The sequence below is a fragment of the Pelophylax lessonae genome (assembly GCF_965119305.1).
Source record: "Pelophylax lessonae genome assembly, chromosome: 4".
Classification (NCBI taxonomy): Eukaryota; Metazoa; Chordata; class Amphibia; order Anura; family Ranidae; genus Pelophylax; species Pelophylax lessonae.
In genome coordinates, this window is record NC_138771.1 from 905415 (window position 1) to 932874 (window position 27460).

Sequence of the window (27460 nt, forward strand, 5' to 3'; positions counted from 1 at the left end):
TGCAATCAGAAGAGAGAATTAAAGTTTAACACCACCCAAAACCAGACCTGACATACGATGGAGTCTGTCCATTGTATCACACAGCAGTCTCCCCCCCCCCCCCCCATAACAGTTCTAACACTCCGTGATCCTGCCAGTAAGTCTGTTTTTCAACTTCCTTTAACAGACCAAGCTTTCCAGACCAAGTGTCAGTTAAAGGGATGAGACAAACCTCATCGCTCTCCTATCCCAACTTACCTCTTCACATTGCACTCCTCCCTGCATCGCTCGCCTTCTATCCCCACTCCCCTCCTCACAATGCTCTCCTCCCCTCATCGCTCTCCTCCCCTCATCGCTCTCCTCCCCTCATCGCTCTCCTATCCCAACTTACCTCTTCACATTGCACTCCTCCCTGCATCGCTCTCCTTATCACTCTCCTATTCCCACTTTCCTACCTGCATTGCTCTAAAATCCCCACTTTCGTTCTCGCAGTGCTCTCCTCATTGCTCTCCTTCTATCCCCACTTCCCTCCTCGCAACGCTCTCCTCATCGCTCTCATCCCTGCATTGCTTTCCTATCCCCACTTACCTCTTCACAATGCTCTCCTCATCGCTTTCCTCCTATCCCCACTTCCTTCCTTGCATCGCTCTCCTCCCCATTCTCCACTTTCCTCTTCGCATTGCACTCCTCCTCGCATCACTCTCCTTATAACCCCTCTCCTCCCCGGATCGCTCCCCCCAATCGCTCTCCTTCCCCCATTGCTATCCATCTATCTCCACTTTCCTCCTCGCATCGCTCTACTTCTACCCCCACTTCCCTCCTCGCATCGCTCTCCTCCCCGATCGCTCTCCTTATATCCCCTCTCCTCCCCGCATCACTCTCCCCCCCTCCCCTCATCCCCCCTCTTTGCTCTCCTTCCAATCCCTCTCCTCCCCTCATCAATCTCCTTTTTTCAACATTTTCCTCCCCTCATTGCTTACCTCCTATTTCACTCTCCAACCTCATCACTCTCCTTCTCTCATTGGGCGAGATGAGGAGAGCAATCGCTCCCCTTATTTGCTCTCATCACTCTCACTCCCACCCACCCACCCAATCACTCTCCTTCTCTCATCACTCTCCTCTCCTCATTTGCTCTTCTCCCCCCCATTTACCCTCATCTCATTCTCTCCCCCTCATCGCTCTCCTCCACTCGTCATTCTCCTTCTCCTCCACTCATCATTCTCCTCCACTCATCATTCTCCTTCTCCTCCACTCATCGCTCTCCTCTACTCATCATTCTCCTCTACTCATCATTCTCCTCCACTCATCATTCTCCTTCTCCTCCACTCATCGCTCTCCTCTACTCATCATTCTCCTCCACTCATCATTCTCCTTCTCCTCCTTGCTCTTCTTCCCATCTTTCTCCCCCCATTTCTCTTTATCTCACCCCCCCCCCCCATATATCGCTCGTCCTCTCCTCTTTCCCGCTCCCCTCTCTCATATCTCTACCACCCTATGGCTCCTCCATCTTCCTCTCCTTCTCCTATAGGGGGCTTCTACATGTTTCTCGCTCCATTCCCTCGCAGACAAGCCCAGGATCCAGTTTTTCGGTGCTGAAAATATGGAAATGACACCAAGAAGGAGCGGCTGCAGCTGGAGGGGCCTCCCTTGGAGATGCCTCCCTTGGAGGGGCCTCCCTTGGGCAGTCCATCCTCCCCTGGTGAGAGGCCTTGAGGATTGCAGGAGCGATGCCATGTGATGGAAGAGTGGTTGCTGGACCTCAACCAAGCCTGGTACCAGCTGTTTTACCAAACTTGTCAGAATGTCCAGTGGGAGGAGGGGCCTGTGATAAGGGGAGGGGCTCTGAATCTCTGCCTGTTATATAAATTGGGAAAACCATTGCTTTTTTGGGCTGCATTGGTTACAATTTACCACAGACGTAACAAAAACTATCACAGACGTTCTACAGAACAAAGTCTAGAGACAATGTGGCGCAGCTCGGCAAATCAGCTTCCGGGTTTTATTGTCAAGTTTAATTGAAGAAGCTGATTGGTTACTCTGCACAGCTGCACCAGATTCTGTGGACTCCAGTCTTAGTAAATCCCCCCATTGATGTGGCCGGTGAGCCCAGACATATAAGAAGTCTTCTCAGTCTAGGACTCGTCTCACCTCTCTCCTTGAGGGCTCGATGGATAAAATCGGCGGCTGCCTGGAAGTGGACGCTCATGTCGAAGGTCGGGCTGTCCTGAGCATCGATCCCCATGTACTGGATGTTCATCCCACGGTAATATTCCTCTCCTCCTCTCCATCGACTATGAACCACGTTCAGGATGTGAGTGATCCGCAGCTGGAGGAGTTCCCCTTTATTGGCCGCGATCTCCCTGGATTTAGAAGAAAGAGAAGCGGTAATCAGTGTTGTATTTATCATCATATCATAGAAATAAATCAGACTGCCAATAGATGGGATTACATCGGAGAAATTCATCACCTGGACTAAAAGCAGCAGCTGATTATACATGAGGCAATTTTCTGCACATTTCAACCAATGAGAACCGTCCTTCAATGACAAAAACAATACAGAGGATGATGGGAACCTACTGCCAGCAACCTATGTCATGGAGGGTAGGGTGTGGTTGTGGGAGGCAACGGCTGGAGGTGATGGTGGGGTGCGATTCCTGGAGGTGATGGTGGGGTGTGATGGCTGGAGGTGATGGTGGGGTGGTAAGGTGATGGTGGGATGGGATGGTGAGAGGGGATGGTATGGCGGGATGGGATGGTGGGGTGTGATGGCTGGGAGGCAGTGGTGGGGTGCAATGGCTGGAGGTGATGGGATAGTGGGAGGTGATGGTGGAGTGTGATGGCTGGGAGGCAGTGGTGGGGTGCAATGGCTGGAGGTGATGGGATAGTGGGAGGTGATGGTGGGGTGCGATGGCTGGGAGGCAGTGGTGGGGTGCAATGGCTGGAGGTGACAGTAAAGTATGATGGTCGGTGACGGTGGGGTATGAAAGTGGGGTGTGATTGTGGAGGGCGATGGTGGGGTGCAATGGCTGGGAGGTGATGGGATAGTGGGAGGAGATGGTGGGGTGTGATGTTGGGATGGGATGGTGAGAGGTGATGGGGAGGGGGGGTTGACGGTGGGAGGTGATGGTTGGATGGGATAGTGGGAGGTGACCGTGGGGGTTCATGGTCAGATGGGATAGTGAGAGGTGACAGTAAGGTGTGATGGTAAGATGTGGAGGTGGGTAAAGGTGGGAGGTGATGGTAAGGTGTGACTGTGGGAGGTGACAGTAGGGTGATGGCAGGATGGGATGTTGGGAGGGGATTGTGGGAGGTGACAGTAGGGTATGATGGTGGGAGGTGACAGTAGGGTATGATGGTGGGAGGTGACAGTAGGGTATGATGGTGGGAGGTGATGGTGGGAGGTGATGGTGGGAGGTGACAGTAGGGTATGATAGTGGGAGGTGACAGTAGGGTGATGGCAGGATGGGATGGTGGGAGGTGATGGTGGGATGGGATGGTGGGAGGTTAAATTTCAATAATCTGTTGATTGTTTCGGCCATTGAAAGTGGTGGATATTGGAAGATACTCATAGGAACGTCTTTCCTGTCTGATCTCAGGATGGAGCCTCACGTTTGCCCTCTGGGGGGTAAAGCTCATGAAATGTTCATTGAAGTGGATGTCGGTGGGAAATATTTTGTTCTGAGATTCTAGAAGGGTCAGAAAAGTTCCGGTGAGGATGGGAATGCCTGATTCGGTCACTTTGCAGTCAAATAGAAAACATATTTTCCAACCCTCTAGGAACAGTCTATAAGGGAAATAATGCCAAACGCAGCAACCAATAGCAAGCCATTCGTGTTCCAACAATAGACAGACTCCGTGTACTGAAGCCCGATGATTGGATGATATTGGTTACTGCTCTTCACCAATCATTTCCTTTCCTTTTGTTATTCACTATTCATAAAGTAATCATGTTGGAATACATAAAAACACAATTTTATGGAAAATTGTTATAAGATACTTACCGTAATTTTCCTTTTCCTGGCCTATCCTCACCTCAGAACACATTGGGTTTACTCCACCTCTGGAACTCACAGGACCACCTCTTCCTAGCTCAATAAAAGAATGCCCCTCCCCCACTGAAGTGTCCAATAACCTAGCCACCATGAAGGGAGTCCTGTGTGACAGGAGGATAGGCCTGGAAAGGAAAATTACGGTAAGTATCTGATAACAATTTTCCATTTTCCCGGCCTATCCTCATATCAGCACACACCAGGATATAACTAGCGGGAGAGAAAACACAAAAGAACTAAATCAAAGAAAAGCTGCTAAAGACAAAAACAATTTCTCTCTCCCAAACTTTGCCGAACTTCCTGACCGCACGTCTAGCTTAAAAAAGTCAAATAAGGGCTGCACAAGAACTTTTGTCTTCCATAGATCTTCCCCTGAAATCCTAGAATAACTGCCCCAAAGGCTTCCACCCCTTTGGTCCAATAAGCTTGCACCATTTCTGGAGCAGAAAGGCCTACTTCCTGCATGCCAGTCTAATCACCCCAGTAATCCAATTGAAGAGGACTCTTCAGGACCTAATTGTCACGGATCTCGCCATGGCTTACAGACAGCCAGGCATGATCACCGTTAAGTGCCTGACATGGGATTTGAACCTGTGTACTTTGACATTCTGTTCTGTTATCCTACCTCTGAGCCACACTTCAGCTCATATGGATCCAGTCTTGTTAATTTAGTATTGCCTGCAGCACAAGGGGGCTGGACTTCACCTGAGTGTGCTCTTGTCTCTCATTGACCACCTGAAGCTAATTGCTCAATTAAGCAAGCTATATAACACTGCCTCTCGGCTAGAGCCATGTCAGTTCATTGCTAATCTATGTTCCAGATAGTTCCAGTTTGACAGACTTTGTTCCTGTTTCCCAAGCGTGTGTTCCAGACTGACTCCGGCTTCCATCCTTACCTTCGCTCCTTGTTGTTCCTGTGATCCTTATCCGGACTTGTGTCATCCAGTGACTACAGTTATTCCTGGACTTCCCTTCCCTTTGTATTCCTGCCGGTACTGCTTATTAGAGCACCGTCCCTGCCAAGCCCCCGTGCACAGATTCACAGCCCAGGTGGCTTTCTTATCTGGTCACCTTGGACTGTGGATATCTGCAAGGGTGAGCGTACATCTCTGCGTTACAGACTCCAACAAAGGTAAGTCCCGTGACACTGATGGCACAATGAAAAGATTGTTCTTTTTCCTCACATCTTTTGACCTGTTGGCACCTTGTCTATGTGTAAGGAACTGAAGTCTTCCTGCTGTGTATTCAGTGACTCTGTGTGAATGCTCAGATGGACTGCCCAGTTTTCCTGGAAACTGGATACCACATTAGAATTGAGCTTTGGAGATGGACGTAGTATCACTATTTCTGGTAAAAAGACACAAAAGGGATCTTTGCATCCTTCTGTCTGAAGCAAATGTTGTCAGAGGAAATAGTTTTACTTTGAGGAACCGCAATGGAAAAGAAGATATTGGAGCAAAGGATGCCTGGACTTGTGCTTGGACTTGTTCTAAATCCCACTAAGGGAACAAGGATTTCCTTTGGGGTCGAATATGGATTAATGCCTCCATGAAGCATCTGGTCAATGACTCTCCCACCCATCTGCAGCTTGAGAAACAGGATAAAGGTAGAGATCTGTACTTTAATGGGGCTGTATGCTAGACCAACCTCTAGCACTAATTGTAAAAAAAAAAAAAAGAAAAATCAGGATATTTTCTAGAGCTGGGGACACTGGAGAGAAATCTTTTGCTGACTGGACAAAAAAACAAACTTCCTTCATGTCCTCTCATCTGTAGCTTTAATGGACGATCCTGTGGCCTTCACTAAGGTCTGAGCCACCTCGGATGAGAACTCCTGCGTCTCTAGTCTAGCCTCATCCATAGCCAGGATATTACAAGTAGTCTCACTGGATTAGAGTGCTGCCATTGACTTTGGCATAAAAGATCTTGTCTGATCGGAAATGGGATTGGCAATGCTGACAACATCTGGCGGAGCAATGAAAACCAAGGTGTCCTCAGCAGGTGGAAAGCACTTGTAAGGCATAAATGTGTTCTGTCCAAATTTTCAGAAGCATCTTCATAATCAAGGAAACAGAGGAAGACCAACAAAAAGACCAACAGAAAATCCCATGGCTCTGTGAGCCCATTTTGTATCACTGAGTCTTCACCTTTGTACCAATTGCTGCCCTTCAGTGGAGTCTCCCTGAGAACTACGACTGGAATTCCCAATAGAGCCAATCGTGGCTGAGTTACTCATTGTTAGAAAATAAATCTGTATTATCGATCAATTTGTGGATTTTAAAGATCCTGAAAGGCCTGCAATGCTAGAAAATCTGCCTTCCATTCAAGACAGTCAGTGTCTGCATTCCACTGGGCTCCAATGGCCTTGGACCTGTTTCTTCAGATTAGGCCGAGACTGGCATCTGACATCAGAATCAACCCATCTCCTGGGCTAAGAGGTAGGTCCCAAAAGAGGCACACTGATGATGTCCAAAATCTTCTGATCCATAGACAGCCCAGCCCATTGACTGAAGAAGGCACAGTGAAACACCCCCATGTGCCACCTGGCCAAAGGGACTACTGGAATAGCTGCTGTAAAAGGTCCCAATGGGGACAATGCAATCCCCTTCTGATATAAATGCTGTCTCCATGACTCTTCGTACACAAATTTTCATTTTGGAAATTTTGAGGTTTTGAAAACCATTTGACTTATTCGAGCATTAAATATTACTCCAAGATCCTTCATTGTTCGAGAATGGGTTAACTGTCTTCCCTTTTTGTTCACTAGTAAACTAAACTTGGAAAAGGACTTCCAGGACAAGGTTGTGATGCTTCCCCAGCTCCCAGATTCAACGTGCATAGTTACATAGTTACATAGTTACATAGTTAGTAAGGTTGAAAAAAGACATCAGTCCATCCAGTTCAACCTATGATGTGTGTGTGTTTGCTTTTAATCGTACATTGTATACCCCTGTATGTTGTGGTCTTTAAGGTGTCCATCTACTAGTTTTTTGAAACTATCGATGCTCCCTGCTGATACGACTGCTTGTGGAAGAGAATTCCACATCCTTACTGCTCTTACAGTGAAGAACCCCTTACGCACTTTAAGGTTAAACCGCCTTTCCTCTAGTTTTAGTGAGTGGCCACGTGTCTTATTGTATCTCCTTTCTCTGAATAGTTTGTTCCTTATGCTCGGGTCACCAGTACAGTATTTGTACATTGATATCATATCCCCCCTCAAGCGTCTCTTCTCCAGAGAGAATAGGTTCAGTGCTTGTAGTCTTTCCTCATAGCTGATGTCCTCCATTCCCCTAATTATTTTTGTTGCCCTTCTCTGGACTTTCTCCAGTTCCAGCACATCCTTCCTGAGGACCGGTGCCCAGAACTGGACAGCATACTCCAGATGTGGCCGGACCAGAGTCTTGTAGAGAGGGAGAATAATCTCTTTATTTCTGGAGTGAATCCCCTTTTTTATACAACCCAGTATTCTGTTGGCTTTGCTTGCGGCGGCTTGGCATTGCATGCCACTGCCAAGCTTGTTGTCTACCAGTACCCCCAAGTCCTTTTCCATCCTAGACTCACCCAGAGGTTCCCCCCCTAGTGAGTAGCTTGCTTTCTGGTTTCTGGCACCCAGGTGCATTACTTTACATTTTTCAACATTAAACCTCATCTGCCATGTAGTTGCCCACCCCGTTATTTTGTTCAGGTCTGCTTGCAAGGTTTCCACATCCTGCATAGAAGATATTGGCATGCCTAATTTAGTATCATCTGCAAATACTGAGATTGTACTAGATATCCCCTCCTCTAGATCATTTATGAATAAATTAAACAGGATTGGTCCCAGGACAGAACCCTGGGGGACCCCACTTTCCACACCCGCCCAATCCGAGTACTCCCCATTAATCACCACCCTCTGTACTCTCCCCTGGAGCCAGTTCTCTATCCAGGTACTCACCTTATGGTCCATACCTACCTTCCTTAGTTTGTACAGTAATCGTTTGTGGGGAACGGTGTCAAAGGCCTTTGCAAAGTCCAGATACACCACATCCACAGGCTTACCTTTATCTAGGTGGCAGCTCACTTCATCGTAGAAGGTTAATAGATTGGTTTGGCAAGAACGATTTTTCATGAATCCATGCTGATTACTACTTATAATACCGTTTTTATTACTAAAGTCTTGTATGTGGTCCCGTAACATCCCCTCCAAAATTTTGCAGACTACTGATGTTAGGCTGACTGGCCTATAGTTACCCGGGATATATCTTGGCCCCTTCTTAAATATTGGTACCACGTTGGCTTTTTTCCAATCAGCTGGCACCATACCCGTCTGTAAACTATCCTTAAAGATCAAGAATAATGGTCTGGCAATCACCTGGCTGAGCTCATTTAGAACCCTCGGGTGCAAGCCATCCGGTCCCGGGGATTTATTTATGTTAAGTTTTTCTAGTTTAGCTCTAAGTCTATCTTCTGTTAACCATGGCGGCACTTTCTGAGGTGTATTATTGGTCTTACAAGCTGGGTTCGTGTAGCCCCCCGATTCTTTTGTGAAGACTGAAGAAAAGAAATTATTTAACACTTCCGCCTTTTCTCTGTCCTCAGTGGCCATTTTTCCCTTATCATCTTTTACGGGGCCAATGTGTTCTGGCCTCGCTTTCTTACTGTTTATATACTTAAAGAACTTCTTAGGGTTCTTTTTACTCTCCTCCGCTATATGTCTCTCGTGTTCTATTTTAGCCGCCCTGATTTCGTCTTTACATTTCTTATTACACTCTTTGTAATGCTTAAATGCTGCCAATGACCCCTCAGTCTTGTATTTTTTGAAGGCCTTTTCTTTAGCACTAATATACATTTTTATGTTGGAGTTTAGCCATCCAGGGTTTATTTTTGCTCTTTTAAATTTATTTCCCTTTGGAATGCACTGGTCAATCCCCTTGTTAAGTATGCTCTTGAAGCACTCCCATTTTTCCTCCGTGTTCTTTGTTCCCAGGGTTCTATCCCAATTGATATTTTCTAGCAGCGAGCGCAGCTTTGGGAAATTGGCTCTTTTGAAATTTAGTGTCCTTATATTACCCCTCAGCTTCCTATTACTGTAATTAATACTGAAACTTATTGACCTATGGTCACTGTTTCCTAAGTTGTCCCGTATTTCTATATCCGTGAGCAGGTCTGTATCGTTGGTAATCAGTAGGTCAAGTACCGCATTGTTTCTTGTCGGTGCATTCACCATCTGACCCATAAAATTGTCCTGCAAAACATTTAGGAACTGCCTAGCCTTGGCTGAGTGCGCGGTTCCTTCTGCCCAGTCTATATCTGGATAATTAAAGTCCCCCATTATAATGACATTTCCCATCCTTGCTGCCAATCCTATCTGTAAAAGGAGGGCCGCCTCACCCTCCTCCCTCTGGTTGGGGGGTCTATAGCATACGCCCAATATTAACTTCCCCGCCGTGCCATTCCTTTGAAGCTCTACCCATAGGGATTCTGCCTCGTCCTTAGCTCCATTATTAATATCATCCCTCATATTTACCTGTATGCTGTTCTTAATATACAGACATACCCCTCCCCCTTTTTTACCTTCTCTATCTCTGCGATAAAGGGAATACCCCTGAATGGTCGCCATCCAGTCATGAGAGCTGTCAAACCAAGTCTCAGTTATCCCCACAAAATCTAAGTCCTCCTCAAACATCAGCAGCTCCAGATCTCCCATCTTGTTGGCCAGGCTTCTGGCATTGGTATACAAACCTCTTAATTTTGATGTTTTTAGGCTGCTCTCTTGATTTTTCCCCGTACCCACCCTGGGTATAGGAGCTCCGAACACCCTACCGCTAATGCCCCCATTTCTGCCCTCTGAAACTTTCTTTCCACTGGCTAATTCTACATCTGTACCCTCCCCCTCATTCCCTAGTTTACGTGCGATAAAACGTTGTCCAAGTAGTGGTAAAGCCTTATTCCCAAAGAGGAATTACCGCCACCACTGCCAACATAATCTTCGCAAAAGATTCTTGGTGCTGTGCCGATTCTAAAAATGGCCAACATCTGAACCACAAATCTCAAATATCTCTGGCGTTCCGCTCTGATTGGTACATGGAAATATACGTCAGCCAGGCCGACTTGACACTTACTGGTCTTTCAGGTAAATTATCTCAAAAACTGTCTGCAGGGACTCCATCTTAAACCTTTGGTGTGTATGTATCATTTTTATTTCTTCAAACCCAGACAGGCTGGAGAGCTCCTGATGTCTTGGGTACTAAAAGGATTGGCGAGAACCCCCCCCCCCCCTCTCCAGATAATGTTTTCCTGGTGACATCTGGACTATGGCCTTGTTGCATTTTATTTCCTATACAAAATCCTGCAAGAATTTTTTCCTCTTGAGATCGGTTGGTCATAAATGAAATGATTTGGTGGTCAAATTCTACTTCCACCTAACTGTCTTCGAACCCACCAGTCTTTGATGTTCGTTGTCCAAACCCTCCAGAAGGCTATTATGGCTCCCAATGGAAGAGACTGGTTGGGCAAACCTTCAAAAGCCTTCCCGCAGACAGCCTGCTCTGGATTGGATTCCATGTAAAAAGGAAACTTTGAGCTCCCTTCACTGGGATCTGGTAAATTTGCAGCCTGACCTAGAAGATTTGGCTTCCTGAATCCATCTAAAGTTCGAATGACTTGAGTGAAAAGACAGCTGCTTCCTCCTTTTAGACCGTGGCCACAGTAAGGACTTTCCTCCTCTCATACACCTAATTTCGTCGCCCAGCGTTTTACCAAATTACAACCTCCCATTATGGGGAACGTAACAGAAGGTTTGGAAGCTCCATCCGCCCTCCAGTGGTGGAACCACAAAGCTCTCATGGCTCTTACTGAAAGCACCGCCCTCCTACTTGGTCTATTAAAGCCTCTGCCAAAGGTCAGCCACCGGGTTCAATTCCTTCAGAGACGTAACAATTCCTCCAGAGACGTAACAATTTCTGCAGAGACGTAACAATTCCTCCAGAGACGTAACAATTTCTGCAGAGACGTAACAATTCCTCCAGAGACGTAACAATTTCTGCAGAGACATAACAATTCCTCCAGAGACGTAACAATTCCTGCAGGTTCTACTTCTGAATTAAAAGTCATTCTTAATGCTTCAAACATTGAAGGTAATGTGGATTCTGGGTGACAGGCTTTGAAATTTGTGCATCCGTTTCCTTGTCCATTGTCACTTAAGGCAATCCATGCAAATTAAAGGATGAATTCATCTTTCATAACATGTTACACCCATACTCAGAGTGTAATATAAAACTGTGAATGGAGAACTACAAGTCCCAAGAGCCTTAGCAGCTTGTAGCTCCCCATTAAGCTCTCATTGATTCTCCCTATTAGCGTGCATTGCCTTGCTCCTATGAGGCAGGGACGTACGCACAGGGGTTGCCATTGTGACCCGGCCCCATGCTCCAGGGGGGCCCATGCAGCCCCCTGTGTGCCTGGATAGGAGGGCGGCGGGGGCATGTAGAGGAACCGATCTCTCCATGCAGCCACTGAATGCCCGCTTCTCCTCCTCTCCTTCCCGCAGACATTCAGCAACTGCAGGAGGGAAATGGAGGGCATCGGTTCCTCCACATCTCTCCTGCCGCCTCCCAGTGGCGGCCCATTCATTGGGGGCGCAGGGGCGCCGCCCCCCCTATCCATGCGTCTGGCTCCCTAATCTACATGCAGGGCGCCAGACGCATGGATTCCAATAGGGATTTTTTTTTTTTTTTGAAGCACGTGATCAGAGCCAGAGGCTCTAATAGGCTTCATAAAAGGGTGGGCTCGGGGCGCAGAGCACTGCCCCCTGAGCCCACTCAGTTGTGTGATAATAGTGAATGAATATTCTCCCAGCCAATCAGGAAGAGAGTTGTGAGACCCCTTTCCCGATTGGCCAAAAGGAGAAGCGATCTTACTGGCCAGGAAGAGGCAGAAGATACACGGCTGGAGGAGGACAGCGGCTCAGCCATCCAGCACTCCCCGGCTCAGACAGGAGGAAGGAGGAGGTAAGGAGGCAGACCGTTTGGGGGGGGGAGGGGGGTGTGGAGGGGGAAAGGAACTGGTAAATGTGTCATTCACCGGCCCCTTCCTTGCCTTATTGACTAGTCAGTGATTGGCACTGATCACCCGCTGTGGTTTTTGTTTATTCATTTCTCTCTGAGGCATAATAATCTGTGTTTACTATGCCTCAGTTCATGAATAAATGGGAAGCCTCTGTACAGAGCTCTTCCTGTTCATTCATTCTGTGCAGCTGAGGGATGAATCTGTCCTCAGTCCCTTTCTCTGCTTTAAAAGTGAGACATGAGAGGTCTGTTTAGACCCCTAATATTTCACCAAATGCCCCCCAATGTGGGTCCTAGAAATATGCAAACAAATAAAGTGTAAAAAAAACCCCAAAAACAATAAAAAATAGAAAAACGACTGACAGCAGAGCTGGAACTCCCGGGGCCGCAAAGGTTACACCTGACACTGGGCTCTGGTGTTCCACCACTGTGGGGGGACCCCAAGACGGCAGGACCCGCATGGTATCAGTGATCTGCTGATCCCGCCAGCAATGCTTTCTAGACACCCCGCCTCAGAAAATAATAAATGCATATTTATCTGCATGCGCATTTATTACTTTTTGTCAAAAGTTGAACTTTTCCTTCAATTTCCCCGCCACTAAATCTGGAACGTAAACCCAACCTGCGCCCCAAGCTGGGCGAGCCATTTCCTGATATAAACGCGTGTCAGCCAATGCCACATGAGCTGCTTGGGGAGTATAAAAATCCGCACTGTGCGGGAAACTGCAATCAACAGGCAGCCTGGAGCATGACCACAAAACACCACTTCACTGGGGGAGGGGCTGTCTTCTATTTAGCTAGGAAGGGGGTGGTCCTGTGGGTTCCATGAGGAGGAGTTAACCCATTGTGTGGTGCATGAGGTGGCCGGAAAGTTCCGGAAAACATTTATTGGCTCTCTATATTCAGCAATGTTCATTTGTTGATGAAATTATTTTTGTCGACTAAGATACGACTAAAACTAAATTGAAACGATTCAACTAAAATGATTTATAAATTATGCAGGAATAAATCTGTGTGTGGTGCGAATTCAACCCTTAATACCGAAATAATCGCATCGTTACATTGTTACTCCTGGAGGATGGAATGAGATGGGAAATTCTGGAGAAATTCTTTAATAATGCGTTACAAATTAACCAAACCGGAAATATTCCACTAAAATACAACTTAAATTGAATGCAAATTTGATGTAAATACTAACACTGATACTCAGGAGTGACATTCTCGTAGAGATCTTCATCACTTCCGGCCCCCTAAGGGCACGCTTGACTCGACATTCTGTTGTGTACCTGTAATAGACAACAAACAGATCCTGCCAAGCTGAATATCTAACACTTCACCATTGATTTCAACTGAGAATCATGTTTTTGACTAAATAATGGGCACAGTCCCTCTCAGGCACCAGGACACTGACTCTCTTTCCTAATATAGTCAGACCCACAAGTTCAGAATGAAGAAATGCGGAGTCCACCCGACTGGTGTTCACAGTGTCCTCCTTCTGTTACACCGAGGCAACACATCTTCTCCTGACGGCAAGCTATTTTGCTGGAGCCTGAGCAAACGTGCCTAACTTGTGAGTTTCTGCAAAGCTCTTCAAGGGTCCTTCACTCTGGCATCCCCTTCTCTGAAGAGACAATGAGTCACTACCTCCTTTCCCAAGGTAGCAACTCACACAAATTCCTCTCAATTGGCCCACTGGCCCGACAGGATCTTCACAAAGTGTCCTTCTAGCAAAGTATCTTTGTAAAGCATCCTCTTCCATCCTTCAGCCAACGTGGCCCAAGTTCTCCACAGAATGTCTCTAACAGAATGTCTCTTTAATAATCCTGGCCCGTTGGCCCAAGAGATCTTGACTGAGTATCCAGTAGACATGGCTTCTTGTAGCAAGCTGTAGCACAAAGCGAAGTGCCTACTAAAGTTCTTTGAGCGGGAAGTCTGAGGGTCGGCCCTCTTCCACATGGAAAACTGCACAGTGATAGTTGTTTTGCTGAATCCCGATTCCTCTTGCAAGGATAGAAGGGAAAAGGGGATTTGGAAATCGGGCTTCCGGCCCTAACAACAACTTTGAACTCAGTAAAAGCTCTTCAGGCACTCTAGCCCCTTTTACTGTAACATTACATCACGAGCAAACACTTAGGCTAATTAGCCTTGTAACAGATCAGCTCTCCTGGTGGGAAAAGGAACTCTGCATCCTCAACAATAATAAATTGGGGTGAGGTATCCGGACAGTCCTGACTCCTGAATCCTAACAGCCCAAGCCTGGCCTGTTCTGTTTGGATGGTGAACTTCCACACGGTCTATGTGAATGGACCCCAAGTTCCAGTTAGCTTTTACAGACAAGGTGTCCCACAACTCAGGCCTCTTGCAGTTGCGATACGGTTTGGGGATGTAAAGGAAATTCCAAACAGCTTTGTCACAACATCCGTCTCTCTTGGCCTCTATCTCCTCCATAATCTCCCGAGGAGGGTAGGGGTAGTCTTACCCATATTCCAGGGCCACCTTCTTCTGGATTTAGTGCTGGCATCGAGAGAACCTTGGGAGTCCTTGTCTTTCTCCTCTCCCAGGTGGGGTATATAGGGTCTCCTCCTTTTTGATGAGACTAGCGTGGGCGTCATTCTGGTCCTGAGCCCGGGTGTAGGTGCGAGATGGGGATAGATCTGGGACCCTTGTGGCATAGGCCTGACAGAACCCCAGGTTCCTGGCACACTGAAAGCGAATAACAGCCCCCTCGGTCTCATCACTGAGTGAACTAGGACTTGCAGAGCTGCTTCTCTTCTCTGTTCCCCAGTCCCATTCAGTCTCCTCTTCTGACTTCCATACAGGGGCGTAACTACAGGGGTTGCAGGGGTTGCAATCGCTACCGGGCCCCATGCTCCAGGGGGCCCGGTAGCAAACCAGTGGGTGAACTTCCAGGATCGCAAAGGTCACACTTGCGACCGGACCCTGGCATTGCACCACTGTGGGGAGGCCCCAAGATTACAGGAAGTGGGCCCACAAGATTGCAGGAAGGGGGCCCAGAACTTGTGAAAGAATCCTGCTGCGGGACCGTAATAAAAGGCCATGCAACGAGTGTAAAGAGCCCCAGGATTAGTGGGAAGAGCCCTGGGCTTGAAGGTAAGGGCCCTGGCCAGGGGTCTGGGGGGCCCTTCATGGTTTCTTGCATCAGGGCCCTGAAGGTTCTAGTTACGCCTCTGCTTCCATACATCAATGCCCTCTACCAGGGATCCAAATTGACATTGGAAGCGGGGTGACCCTATATCAAGGGCTCCAGCCTCTTCCTCACTGGGTACACTAGAGGCCTTCCTCTCGGGAGCCCATTGATTCCCCTCTGCAAATTTAGGAGCAGGTGTGTTCTGCCTCTGCAGGGATTACTGGCCCTTCTTGTGGCCGTGACTTGGCCTGCACAATCTGTGTGGATCTCACCTCCGAGATACGGGTCTCCCTGGCCTGGCATAGCGTGGTGTAGGTCTGCGCTATTGGTCCTGGCTCCATCAGTGCTCTCAACACTCCTCTTCCTCTGCCCACAGGGATACCCATCACAGGTGCCAGCAACTCCCGAGTGAATCCTGTCTCCCAGCTCACACTCAGTCTTCTGGGCCCACAATCACTCTGAACCATTGTGCCCACACTGACTCCACGCCCGCAGCTGCATGGACACATTCAGGCATCGAATACATACCAGCCTGAGATGCTCCTTGTGCCCTCCACTGCACAAAGCCAGTCTCCTGTGTCCCCCAGGGTCGAGTTCGGTGATTCTGCCTGCTCTTCAGGTAAGAAGACGCGAACATGTGGGATAGCCCCTGTACTCCGGCTCACTCCGCCATTTTGCTCCTCCACACACGTGTCTGCTCCTCAGATACACCCAATGGCGGAAGTGATGTCTCAGCTCTCTTCCTCCACTCGGATTGGCAGCTCGCGGGCGGCGACTCCGCCCAGGACTCCAGACTAGCTGACTCTCTGGCGGTGGCTCCTCCTGTAAGGCAGATCTCTTTAGTGCGCGCTTTTCCTTGCAGTGCAGTAACCCCTTCGCCGCTGCTACAACTCTGCCCAGCCGGCCCAAATGGCACTGCATTGCAGACGGTGTTCACTGACACACACACATCTGCCTCCTCCAACTGTACTCGGCCCCAGTTCTTCCTTCACAAGCCAACCCGATCTCCTGTACTGCCAGTGATAATTGTCCCGCTGTCATTAACTGCACAGCCAACATTTTTCTTCATAGTACCGTACATGTACAGACATGACCCCCGACACACCGATCCCTGCATCCCGGGTCACTGCTTTCTCCGTCAACACTTGAAAGCACACTTGCACCGATTACTGTATAGCAGACACAGTTCTCCTGTACAATCCCACACATCCTTTCTCCATCAACTCTCCAGCACTTTGCTTGAGAAAACATGCTGTTTATTTTATAAATGTCCGGTCGTTGCCAATAGCAACCACTGCTGTGATCATGACTTAGCAGCACACTTTCACTGATCACTGTAGAGCAGATATTACTTTCTTCACTGGCACTCCAGCACTTTGCTTGGAAAGACATGGCATTACTTAATGCGACTACTTGGCCGTTGCCGGTAGCAATCATTTCTGGAACCCAGGGGTAAATCCCGGACGAGCCCCCACATGTAGCACTGCCCCCGTAGGGACTGCTGGATACTGCCTTTGAGGGCTCCCCTGGTTACCAGCACACAGTTAAAAGTGGATAAAGTTCCTGAATCTCTCCTTACTCCGGTTGGCTTTTAGCAAGAATAAAGAGTCTAGGGGGTGTTGGTTTTTTTTGTTGTTTATTGGCAATGGGGATGGGGGAAGGGAATAGTGGGATACTCCAATTTACCTATTCACAATATCTGAGGACTTCTATCTTCACAACTCTGCTGGTAGGCTGTTATTTCATCCTGCCACTGTAGATGGAGGTTCAGTCTCTTGTTTTCTTCACTCTCTCTTACAAGACGACCAGATGAACAATATCTTATCTTCAGGATACTCTCCCTAGAATCCTCTTTCTGCTGACACCCATCCACTGACTATTTTATGAGCAGGGGTGGCCCCCCTCAGGTCAGGCCCCTTGACACGAGTTCCTGTACTCATGATACTGCAGAAAGAGGACCTTCAGTGTCTCCCCTCTCAGTCAGCTTCCCTGGACCTCTGGGTTCAGCTCCTATCGACCGACCACTCCTTTGGCCCTCAGAACGACCTTCTGAGACCGCCTTGCACCTCTACAGAAGAGAAAGCAGCCGCCCCCTTCCTCTGGGACTCTGTTCCCCAAGGAAAGACCCTGAGCACATGTGTTCCTGGCTTTTATACAGTATCCCAGCATGCACTGAGGCGACCCGCCCTCTGCCAATCATCAGGACTGAATCAAAAGCCTATGCACCCATTCGTCAGGTTTCCTCCCACTGTCCAACATGCCTCCCTATTGGACCAGTGTGAAACACTCTCTAGACTGAATGAATCGCATACTGAGCACAATGAGCAGACCTCACTAACAGATCCTGCTCTCTGATAGGCAGAGAACAATATAGATTTACCTGCAGCTCCTCTGATAGGCAGACAGAGCCAAAAACTATACTCTCTCACTATCACCTACCTAGGAGGGTGCTACACTCACCCCCTGCCAAACCGAGCCATGTCCTCACTAGCACCTACCTAGGAGGGCGCTACACTCACCCCCCACCAAACCGAGCCATGTCCTCACTAGCACCTACCTAGGAGGGTTCTACATTCACCCCCCACCAAACCGAGCCATGTCCTCACTAGCACCTACCTAGGAGGGTTCTACACTCACCCCCCACCAAACCGAGCCATGTCCTCACTAGCACCTACCTAGGAGGGTGCTACACTCCCCCCCCCCGCCAAACCGAGCCATGTCCTCACTAGCACCTACCTAGGAGGGTTCTACACTCACCCCCCACCAAACTGAGCCATGTCCTCACTAGCACCTACCTAGGAGGGGGCTACATTATCTTCTTAAGTATCTTTTTTTTATCTGATGAAGGAAATGTGAGAAATAACGTATATATCATACAAACATCTATAAACACATCCCGCATACACTGCATATATCATTAGAGGAAAATATGCTGATAAAATAGTTTACCATTTGCCAAAAAAATATATATATATGTCCCGGATTAACTTTAAAAATCTGGTCACTTTATGATACATGGTACTTATTGCCATAGGCTTTGGGCGCATCCTCGGGTAGCACCGTTTTGGACACGCCCTCGGGTAGCACTGTTTTGGACACGCCCTCGGGTAGCAGCGTTTTGGACACGCCCACGGGTAGCACAGTGTTGGACATGCCCTCGAGTAGCACCGTTTGGACACACCCTTGGGAAGCACTGTTTTGGACACGCCCTTGGGTAGCACCGTTTTGTACACGCCCTCGGGTAGCACCGTTTTGTACACGCCCTCGGGTAGCACCGTTTTGTACACGCCCTCGGGTAGCGCTGTTTTGTACACGTCCTCAGGTAGCAGCGTTTTGTACACGCCCTCGGGTAGCACCGTTTTGTACACGCCCTCGGGTAGCACCACTTTGGACACGTCCTCGGGTAGCACTGTTTTGGACACGCCCTTGGGTAGCACCGTTTGTACACTCCCTCAGGTAGCAGCGTTTTGTACATGCCCTCGGGTAGCACCGTTTTGTACATGCCCTCGGGTAGCACCGTTTTGTACACACCCTCGGGTAGCACCGTTTTGCACACGCCCTCGGGTAGCACTGTTTTGGACACGCCCTCGGGTAGCACCACTTTGGACACGTCCTCGGGTAGCAGCGATTTGTGCACGCCCTCGGGTAGCACTGTTTTGTACACGCCCTCGGGTAGCACCGTTTTGTACCCGCCCTCGGGTAGCACCGTTTTGTACACGCCCTCGGGTAGCACCGTTTTGTACACGCCCTCGGGTAGCACCGTTTTGTACACGCCCTCGAGTAGCACCACTTTGGACACGCCCTCGGGTAGCACCGTTTTGTATTTCGTCCTCTGGTAGCACCGTTTGGACATGCCCTCTGGTAGCACCGTTTGGACACGCCCTCGGATAGCACCGTTTGGACACGCCCTCGGGTAGCACCGTTTTGTACACACCCTCGGGTAGCACCGTTTTGTACACGCCCTCGGGTAGCACTGTTTTGGACATGCCCTCTGGTAGCACCGTTTGGACACGCCCTCGGATAGCACCGTTTGGACACGCCCTCGGGTAGCACCGTTTTGGATGGCCGTATTTGATCTCATCAATACCCGTGTACAGCTTTCTCTCCCCTGTACCCCTGACCTGGCACTGCTGGGAGTCCATGACGATGAACAATCCAGGTATAGCAAGCTATTGATATCATATTTGTTGCACTACGCCCCCCCCCCCCCCAATTTCTTCTTTGGAATCAATCGTAAACGGGGTTCTACCGATGTACAAACTGACATATTACCAGGAAGCGCCCTCAGAAGTGTGGAAAAATTTGGCAGCTATGATTGGATTGTTAATTGTTCAATTTTCTGTTAGGGAGACGACTTTTCTCTATTTTATCGCAGATTGTGGAATGTTTCTTCTCTCTCTATAATGGGGAATGCATGGACTTGTCTTGTGTGATGGAATAACTCCTCCTTTTCTTTGGAAAGTGTAACCCCTGTATACCCGCTACTTATCTATCCGTATACCCGCTACTTATCTATCCGTATACCCGCTACCTATCTATCCGTATACCCGCTACTTATATATCCGTATACCCGCTACCTATCTATCCGTATACCCGCTACCTATCTATCCGTATACCCGCTACTTATATATCCGTATACCCGCTACTTATCTATCCGTATACCCGCTACCTATCTATCCGTATACCCGCTACCTATCTATCCGTATACCCGCTACTTATATATCCGTATACCCGCTACCTATCTATCCGTATACCCGCTACTTATATATCCGTATACCCGCTACCTATCTATCCGTATACCCGCTATTTATATATCCATATACCCACTATTCATATATCCGTATATCCGCTACCTATCTATCCGTATACCCGCTACTTATCTATCTGTATACCCGCTACTTATCTATCTGTATACCCGCTACTTATCTATCTGTATACCCGCTACTTATCTATCTGTATACCCGCTACTTATCTATCTGTATACCCGCTACTTATCTATCTGTATACCCGCTACTTATCTATCTGTATACCCGCTACTTATCTATCCGTATACCCGCTACTTATATATCCGTATACCCGCTACTTATATATCCGTATACCCGCTACTTATATATCTGTATACCCACTACTTATATATCCGTATACCCGCTACTTATATATCCGTATACCCGCTACTTATATATCCGTATACCCGCTACTTATCTATCCGTATACCCGCTACTTATATATCCGTATACCCGCTACTTATCTATCCGTATACCCGCTACTTATCTATCCGTATACCCGCTACTTATCTATCCGTATACCCGCTACTTATCTATCCGTATACCCGCTACTTATATATCAGTATACCCGCTACTTATATATCCGTATACCCGCTACTTATATATCCGTATACCCGCTACTTATATATCCGTATACCCGCTACTTATATATCCGTATACTCGCTACTTATATATCCGTATACCCGCTACTTATCTATCCGTATACCCGCTACTTATCTATCCGTATACCCGCTACTTATCTATCCGTATACCCGCTACTTATATATCAGTATACCCGCTACTTATATATCCGTATACCCGCTACTTATATATCCGTATACCCGCTACTTATATATCCGTATACTCGCTACTTATATATCCGTATACCCGCTACTTATCTATCCGTATACCCGCTACTTATATATCCGTATACCCGCTACTTATATATCTGTATACCCGCTACTTATATATCCGTATACCAACTACTTATATATCCGTATACCCGCTACTTATATATCCGTATACCCGCTACTTATCTATCCGTATACCCGCTACTTATATATCAGTATACCCGCTACTTATATATCCGTATACCCGCTACTTATATATCCGTATACCCGCTACTTATATATCCGTATACCCGCTACTTATATATCCGTATACTCGCTACTTATATATCCGTATACCCGCTACTTATATATCCGTATACCCGCTACTTATATATCCGTATACTCGCTACTTATATATCCGTATACCCGCTACTTATCTATCCGTATACCCGCTACTTATATATCCGTATACCCGCTACTTATATATCCGTATACCCACTACTTATTTATCCGTATACCAACTACTTATATATCCGTATACCCCCTATTTATATATCTGTATACCCGCTACTTATATATCCGTATACCCACTACTTATTTATCCGTATACCAACTACTTATATATCCGTATACCCCCTATTTATATATCTGTATACCCGCTACTTATATATCCGTATACCCGCTACTTATATATCCGTATACCAACTACTTATATATCTGTATACCCGCTACTTATATATCCGTATACCCGCTACTTATATATCCGTATACCAACTACTTATATATCCGTATACCCGCTACTTATATATCCGTATACCCACTACTTATATATCCGTATACCCACTACTTATATATCCGTATACCCGCTACTTATCTATCCGTATACCCGCTACTTACAGTGGGTACGGAAAGTATTCAGACCCCCTTAAATTTTTCACTCTTTGTTATATTGCAGCCATTTGCTAAAATCATTTAAGTTCATTCTTCTTCCTCATGAATGTACACATAGCACCCCATACTGACAGAAAAACACAGAATTGTTGACATTGTTGCAGATTTATTAAAAAAGAAAAACTGAAATATCACATGGTCCTAAGTATTCAGACCCTTTGCTCAGTATTTAGTAGAAGCCCCCTTTTGATCTAATACAGCCAGGAGTCTTTTTGGGAAAGATGCAACAAGTCTTTCACACCTGGATTTGGGGATCCTCTGCCATTCCTCCTTGCAGATCCTCTCCAGTTCTGTCAGGTTGGATGGTAAACGTTGGTGGACAGCCATTTTTAGGTCTCTCCAGAGATGCTCAATTGGGTTTAAGTCAGGGCTCTGGCTGGGCCATTCAAGAACAGTCACGGAGTTGTTGTGAAGTCACTCCTTCGTTATTTTAGCTGTGTGCTTAGGGTCATTGTCTTGTTGGAAGGTAAACCTTCGGCCCAGTCTGAGGTCCAGAGCACTCTGGAGAAGGTTTTTGTCCAGGATATCCCTGTACTTGGCCGCATTCATCTTTCCCTCGATTGCAACCAGTCGTCCTGTCCCTGCAGCTGAAAAACACCCCCACAGCATGATGCTGCCACCACCATGCTTCACTGTTGGGACTGTATTGGACAGGTGATGAGCAGTGCCTGGTTTTCTCCACACATACCGCTTAGAATTAAGGCCAAAAAGTTCTATTTTGGTCTCATCAGACCAGAGAATCTTATTTCTCACCATCTTGGAGTCCTTCAGGTGTTTTTTTTTAGCAAACTCCATGCGGGCTTTCATGTGTCTTACACTGAGGAGAGGCTTCCATCGGGCCACTCTGCCATAAAGCCTCGACTGGTGGAGGGCTGCAGTGATGGTTGACTTTCTACAACTTTCTCCCATCTCCTGACTGCATCTCTGGAGCTCAGCCACAGTGATCTTTGGGTTCTTCTTTACCTCTCTCACCAAGGCTCTTCTCCCCCGATAGCTCAGTTTGGCCGGACGGCCAGCTCTAGGAAGGGTTCTGGTCGTCCCAAACGTCTTCCATTTGAGGATTATGGAGGCCACTGTGCTCTTAGGAACCTTAAGTGCAGCAGAAATCTTTTTGTAACCTTGGCCAGATCTGTGCCTTGCCACAATTCTGTCTCTGGGCTCTTCAGGCAGTTCCTTTGACCTCATGATTCTCATTTGCTCTGACATGCATTGTGATCTGGAAGGTCTTATATAGACAGGTGTGTGGCTTTCCTAATCAAGTCCAATCAGTATAATCAAACACAGCTGGACTCAAATGAAGGTGTAGAACCATCTCAAGGATGATCAGAAGAAATGGAAAGCACCTGAGTTAAATATATGAGTGTCTCAGCAAAGGGTCTGAATACTTAGGACCATGTGATATTTCAGTTTTTCTTTTTTAATAAATCTGCAACAATGTCAACAATTCTGTGTTTTTCTGTCAGTATGGGGTGCTATGTGTACATTCATGAGGAAGAAGAATGGCTGCAATATAACAAAGAGTGAAAAATTTAAGGGGGTCTGAATACTTTCCGTACCCACTGTATATATCCGTATACCCGCTACTTATATATCCGTATACCCGCTACTTATATATCTGTATACCCACTACTTATATATCCGTATACCCGCTACTTATATATCCGTATACCCACTACTTATATATCCGTATACCCACTACTTATATATCTGTATACCAGCTACTTATATATCCGTATACGCACTATTTATATATCCGTATACCCACTACTTATATATCCGTATACCCACTACTTATATATCCGTATACCCACTACTTATATATCTGTATACCAGCTACTTATATATCCGTATACGCACTATTTATATATCCGTATACCCGCTACTTATATATCTGTATACCCGCTACTTATATATCCGTATACCAACTACTTATATATCTGTATACCCGCTACTTATATATCCGTATACCCGCTACTTATATATCTGTATACCCGCTACTTATATATCCGTATACCCGCTACTTATATATCTGTATACCCGCTACTTATATATCCGTATATCCGCTACTTATATATCTGTATACCCACTATTTATATATCTGTATACCCGCTACTTATATATCCGTATACCAACTACTTATATATATCTGTATACCCGCTACTTATATATCCGTATACCCGCTACTTATATATCTGTATACCCGCTACTTATATATCCGTATACCCGCTATTTATCTATCACTTATATTTTTCAATAAAAAGCAATTGTTTGCTTAAAAAATAAAAAAGTTATTGTGAATGTAAAGGCGCCCCAATACTTTGCACCATGCAGTGTATTTTATATCTGAGTGTATACTGCCACCTAGTGGGGTTTCCCTATAATGCATTAATTTAATTTATTATTATTTCCTTTCTGAATCCTCATGTTGAATATATGTCATATAGAAGATATTATTATTATTATTATTATACAGGATTTATATAGCGCCAACAGTTTGCGCAGCGCTTAACAAAATGAGGGCAGACATTACAGTTACACTACAATTTGGAACAAAAGGAATCAGAAGGCCCTGCTCGTTAGAGCTTACAATCTAAAAGGAAATGAATTTCTTCTGGTATATTCCAGCTCCCTAATTCTCATCCAATAATATACTTAATAATAATATACTTGGGGGCGGGGTCTGATGTAAATGTTATATATATGTGACGCGCTGCATAAATGGATGGCTCTATATAAGTACCTGTAATAAATAGATTTCATTTCTGGGTGTATATCGCCATCTAGTGGTTTTCCCCCTTATTGCATTTTTTATTGGTTGTGAAGAATTCCTGGAGATCCCATGGAGTATAATTTGTAGAGTGATGGAAATCTTCATTAATGGAGAAGAAGAAATTCACAATTGTAACAATAGTAATAAATTCAAACCATTTTGCAGGTAAAAATGTGCATTTATTAATTTTTTTTTAATTACATTTTTTACTGAGAGCCCGGAGAGCATTGCACCCGTGGTCAGAAGATGGGGGGCAGGGGGTGATCAGCAGATGGGGGGCAGGGGTGATCAGCAGATGGGGGGGGGCAGGGGGTGATCAGCAGATGGGGGCAGGGGGTGATCAGAAGATAGGGGGCAGGGGGGTGATCAGCAGATGGGGGGGCAGGGGGTGATCAGCAGATGGGGGCAGGGGGTGATCAGAAGATAGGGGGGCAGGGGGGTGATCAGCAGATGGGGGGTAGGGGGTGATCAGCAGATGGGGGGGTAGGGGGTGATCAGCAGATGGGGGGCAGGGGGTGATCACAGGGCCGTCTTTAATATTGATTGGACCTTGGGCAAATATTTTCTTTGGCCCCCCCCTAAATCCACTTATCAACTATTTGCAGGCAGTGAGGGCTCAAGTTGCTTTGGGCCCAACAACAATGACTGGGCCCAGGGCAGCTGCCCCTTTTGCACTGTGTTAAAGACGGCCCTTGGTGATCAGCAGATGGGGGGTAGGGAGTGATCAGCAGATGGGGGGCAGGGGGTGATCAGCAGATGGGGGGTAGGGGGTGATCAGCAGATGGGGGGCAGGGGGTGATCAGCAGATGGGGGTAGGGTGTGATCAGCAGATGGGGGGCAGGGGGTGATCAGCAGATGGGGGGTAGGGGGTGATCAGCAGATGGGGTGCAGGGTGTGATCAGCAGATGGGGGTAGGGGGTGATCAGCAGATGGGGTGCAGGGTGTGATCAGCAGATGGGGGGCGGGGGGTGATCAGCAGATGGGGGGGCAGGGGGTCATCAGCAGATGGGGGGCAGGGTGTGATCAGCAGATGGGGGTAGGGTGTGATCCGCAGATGGGGTGCAGGGTTTGATCAGCAGATGGGGGGGCGGGGGGTGATCAGCAGATGGGGGGCAGGGGGTGATCAGCAGATGAGGGGCAGGGGGGTGAAAAGCAGATGGGGGGCAGGGGGTGATCAGCAGACGGGGGGGCAGGGGGTGATCAGCAGATGGGGGGCAGGGGGGTGAAAAGCAGATGGGGGGCAGGGGGTGATCAGCAGATGGGGGGCAGGGGGTGATCAGCAGATGAGGGGCAGGGGGGTGAAAAGCAGATGGGGGCAGGGGGTGATTAGCAGATGGGGGGCAGGGGGTGATCAGCAGATGGGGGCAGGGGGTGATCAGCAGATGGGGGCAGGGGGTGATCAGCAGATGGGGGGCAGGGGGTGATCAGCAGATGAGGGGCAGGGGGGTGAAAAGCAGATGGGGGGCAGGGGGTGATCAGCAGACGGGGGGGCAGGGGGTGATCAGCAGACGGGGGGCAGGGGGTGATCAGCAGATGGGGGGCAGGGGGGTGAAAAGCAGATGGGGGGCAGGGGGTGATCAGCAGATGGGGGGCAGGGGGTGATCAGCAGATGAGGGGCAGGGGGGTGAAAAGCAGATGGGGGCAGGGGGTGATTAGCAGATGGGGGGCAGGGGGTGATCAGCAGATGGGGGCAGGGGGTGATCAGCAGATGGGGGCAGGGGGTGATCAGCAGATGAGGGGCAGGGGGGTGAAAAGCAGATGGGGTGCAGGGTGTGATCAACAGATGGGGGGCAGGGGGTGATCAGCAGATGGGGGGCAGGGGGTGATCAGCAGATGAGGGGCAGGGGGGTGATCAGCAGATGGGGGGCAGGGGGTGATCAGCAGACAGGGGGGCAGGGGGTGATCAGCAGATGGGGGGCAGGGGGTGATCAGCAGATGGGGGCAGGGGGTGATCAGCAGATGAGGGGCAGGGGGTGATCAGCAGATGAGGGGCAGGGGGGTGAAAAGCAGATGGGGGGCAGGGGGTGATCAGCAGATGGGGGGCAGGGGGTGATCAGCAGATTAGGGGCAGGGGGGTGAAAAGCAGATGGGGGCAGGGGGTGATCAGCAGATGAGGGGCAGGGGGTGATCAGCAGATGAGGGGCAGGGGGGTGAAAAGCAGATGGGGGGCAGGGGGTGATCAGCAGATGAGGGGCAGGGGGTGATCAGCAGATGAGGGGCAGGGGGGTGAAAAGCAGATGGGGGGCAGGGGGTGATCAGCAGATGGGGGTAGGGGGGTGCCATGCAGGACTCCTGCAGAATTGTCGGTGTATCTGCCCGCTTGTGGGGCAGGGTGGGGGTTACATGGTCAGGAAGGATCAATGAACTAATAAAGAGCTCATCTGCGGTTTTAGTTTTTGGTTGAACTGGATGGAATTTTGTCCAGAATAATTATGTAACAATGTAACTGACAGCTGCAGAGGATGTTGGTAGTTGTAGTTCTCCCATTCACAGAACTCTGAATAAGTGATGCGGCTGGGTGGGCAGAGCCCCACAAGGCCACGTTTTTTTTTTATTGTGACAGTAAGTGGGGGGAGAAGATCCCCAGGTCACTGTTGAAATGGGGGATGGGGGGAGGGGAGGAGTTGGTGAATCTGTAACGTGTTACAATAGGTGAATGTATCCTATAGATGCACGCTGGGTGGCGCAGACTCCGGATACACGGAGAGCCGTCTATTCATCGGAAACGCCCCATTTTCTGGTCTCTTCCCTCTCAGAAGATTTTTCTGATCGGATTTTTGGACGGCTGAGTTATTTTTTTCTATATTTAGTTTGTGATGAAAAACATCAAAATCATTTTTTTTTTTTCCCGCAGTATTATCAACGAGCCGTGGAGTTTGTTTAAAGGAAACCATGGGAGGTTCTCATTGCTGGTCTCCTGGAAAAT

At 47.9% G+C, this 27460-nt stretch overlaps 1 protein-coding gene and 1 long non-coding RNA gene across 2 annotated transcripts in view; one reads left to right on the plus strand and one right to left on the minus strand.

Moving 5' to 3' along the window:
- LOC309552179 overlaps positions 1-27460 on the plus strand; it is a 949684-nt gene that overhangs the window by 69632 nt on the left and 852592 nt on the right. The gene's annotated exons all lie outside the window — the stretch shown is intronic.
- DUSP26 (dual specificity phosphatase 26) overlaps positions 1-27460 on the minus strand; it is a 30535-nt gene that overhangs the window by 202 nt on the left and 2873 nt on the right. The window contains exon 2 of the mRNA XM_082255958.1: positions 2128-2339. Coding sequence (XP_082112084.1) covers positions 2128-2339 — 212 coding nt within the window. The remainder of the gene's footprint in view (positions 1-2127; positions 2340-27460) is intronic.